The 2,881-nt window shown below is 43.4% G+C and overlaps 1 protein-coding gene across 1 annotated transcript; it reads right to left on the bottom strand.

The window, feature by feature from the left end:
- Window positions 1-642: 642 nt before the first annotated feature.
- Window positions 643-2,178, bottom strand: LOC105045243 (uncharacterized). The gene has a single exon (XM_010923455.4). The coding sequence runs from the start codon at window positions 2,063-2,065 to the stop codon at window positions 974-976; it is 1,092 nt and encodes a 363-aa protein (XP_010921757.1). The 5' UTR covers window positions 2,066-2,178; the 3' UTR covers window positions 643-973.
- Between the last annotated feature and the right edge of the window lie 703 nt (window positions 2,179-2,881).

The following is a 2,881-nucleotide window of genomic DNA, read 5'->3' as shown; positions in this document are numbered from 1 at the left end:
GGGATGAATCAAGCTTGATCTGCTTTGCTAATGAAATGAATAATGGTTTCGAATTTTGTTTTGAAACAAAATGAATGGTAGCTAAGCATTTTGCTTGTTATGGTGCGTACGTTGCACCTGCGGCCTGAGGTCACCAAAACAACAGGAATGCTATAATTAATTTGTTATGCTTGCACTAATAAGTGCTACCTTGTCATGCGTTCAATCATGCTAGAACCAATCAACAAGCGTACTTGTTTTTTCTTCTTTTCTTTTTTCTTTTTTTTTTTTTATCACGTACCATGTACATGTTTTAAACTAAATGATCAGGTATGCACAACATTCTACCAGCTGAATCACTTTCACCTATACTCTACCATGTTTCCATATAAACTAGAAGATACCCCCAACCCAACTGGAACTAAAAAAAGAGTCAAATTTTAGCACACTGAATCCCAGACCTCACTAACGGTGTTTGGTAATGAAGTAACTTACAAACACAGACGCACGCACATACCAGGAAAAGCTTGGGCTTAAAAGTTATTATCAAACTAAAGAAATTATTTGTAAGCTGTGTTAAGAATTTAAGGTAGTGTTTGCTGACAATAAGAACATAGGATCGTCCAGTGGCTGAATCTATAAAATATATGTCGCAAAAAGTATGACAATCCCAGCATTCGTAATGTCGCAAGCTAGAACAAATATTATGAAGTGATCATTTACTTCCCCACAACGAAGCCTTTTCTTCAGAACCAAGAGCAAGATATTTCAAGATACTCAGATACTCATAGTCTTTACAAGGCCATTCGTGAGTTGAAAGGGAAAGGAAGTTACTAAAAGGCAACAGCTGGTACATACTACGATCCTGAACAGATGAGCCTTTTGGGCTTCTGATTTGCGTGGAACCATAAAGGACCAAGACAAAAGGGGAACAAGAACAGCACAGAAATGTCCAATACCACTAAAAGCAAGCATCTCTCAAGGCATTGAGTGCTCAAAACAGTGAATAACCTACGTCGAAAACATCAGTTAGTGAGGAAGCTGGTGGAGAGTAGGAGCCTGAAACCTGAGGCAGTGACCCACAAGCTGGACCTTGCATCAAGGAAGAGCTGAGATCCTCCATGCTGCTAACAGTGGTGGCAGGGAACTCGTATGCACCAAGTTCCCACAATGGCTCATCCACCCAGAACCCGCCGTTCATTTCGGTGAGGCAAGGGAAGTCCACTGAGCTCATTGCACCCATTCCACCACTATAGGCATCAAAAAGAGCCCCATTTGTTGCAGAATAAGAAGAGGAGGCACTGTTGGAGCCATGACTCTGAACTTGGTTTGGAGAGGAGAGGATTTGGGCATTCAACTCACATGAGCTGCTAATATCCTGGCTTGGAGAAGAGTGTTTTGGTGAGGACCTGAGGCAGCTCTCGGGGATTATACTGCTCAAGTAACCGGATCTTCTGTCGTCGGAGAATAGGAAGTCATCAGCAATGTCGGTCTCCATCGATGAACTGGAGTTGGGCATGGTGCTAGTGTTGCCACTGGATTGGAAGGAGAAGTGGTGGCTCATGTGGCACTGACTTGGGATACTCTGATTGGTAGTTTGCATGGATGTAGGGACAATGAGGTGGTGTGGTTGGGTTGGAGGTGGTGGCATTGGTGGTGGGATGAAGTTTTGGGAGTGGAAAGGAGTGAGGAAGGAATGGAAAGTGGAGATGGGGGTGTCAGTATAGATGAAGTTGGTCCTGGCTTGGGTGCCTTTCATGGAGAGGGCAGCCCTGTCGTAGGCCAGGGCAGCCTCTTGGGCTGTGTCAAAGGTCCCAAGCCAATGCCTTTCCTTGGTTGTGGGGTCCCTTATCTCAGCAGCATATCTCCCCCAAGGCCTCCTCCTCACACCAAGGAACCTCCCTGGCTCTGTGGGCTTTCTCCTCCCTCTCCTCTCAGTAGGTGAGGTGGCTGTGGCTGGAGATGATGTTGACGGTGATGGAGAGGATGGTGAGTGTGATAGCTTACCTTGACTGAAGCCCATCAGGGGTGGGTTGTGGCCTTGGGCATTCTGTGCAGTGGTGTCTAAGGATTTTGAGGAAGACATTGGTTGGAAAGGAGAGGAGAAGAGAAGAGAGGGAGCTGGAGGAAGGCAGAGGTGGTTGTGAGTGTGGTTGTTTGGGTTTGGAGTGGGGTGGGGATGAAGAGAGGTACAGGGGATTTAAAATGTGTGCTGTTGGATATGTTGGGAGGGAAAAGGACATTGTAGATGGGATAGGGGATGTCATGGATTAATGACCAGCATCACAAATTAAAATAGCTCTTCCATATTCTCTTTTGTTCCTGGTTTTTATTTTTCTATTTAACCTTTTAGTTGTTATGAATGCATAACTGAAGGGAAATAAGCAGTATTACAATGCTCCAAACTTACTAGACTTTGTCAGCTAATCCTGTTCAGTTCTTCAGTTATTCTATTCAAGTAAGCTGTTAATTCCTCTCTTCAAAGTTCTTAAATTAATTTATTGCACATGGACATACCGTGTGTTGGGAGTGTAAAGGAAAGCATAGAATTTTTGTGGATCCTCTGCCGATTCGCTGCTTCGCATTCGTAATCTTGTATCGATGAGTTTCCTGATAATCCATATAATGTCATCGGATACCTTGCAGTACCTAATTTCCTTGATTCATAATCAGATCCAGATTGGATTGCCCTAGCATTATATTTTCTCTGATAAGCTTAATCTATGACCAAGATTCCTACATATATATATATCTGCTGTGTCATCATAATGCATGAATGTGATGTGAATAAAGTTGGAATCAAGCCAAGTAGATTAGGCAGAGATCGATATGTTAATCATATAATTGGCATTCTCATGGCCACGTCGGTTTGTCGACATGTTAATTTAGAACAGATTTACTG

This window comes from Elaeis guineensis, chromosome 5 (genome assembly GCF_000442705.2).
Source record: "Elaeis guineensis isolate ETL-2024a chromosome 5, EG11, whole genome shotgun sequence".
Lineage (NCBI taxonomy): Eukaryota > Viridiplantae > Streptophyta > Magnoliopsida > Arecales > Arecaceae > Elaeis > Elaeis guineensis.
Note: the sequence above shows the minus strand (reverse complement) of the source record. Positions and strands in the feature narration are given on the sequence as shown.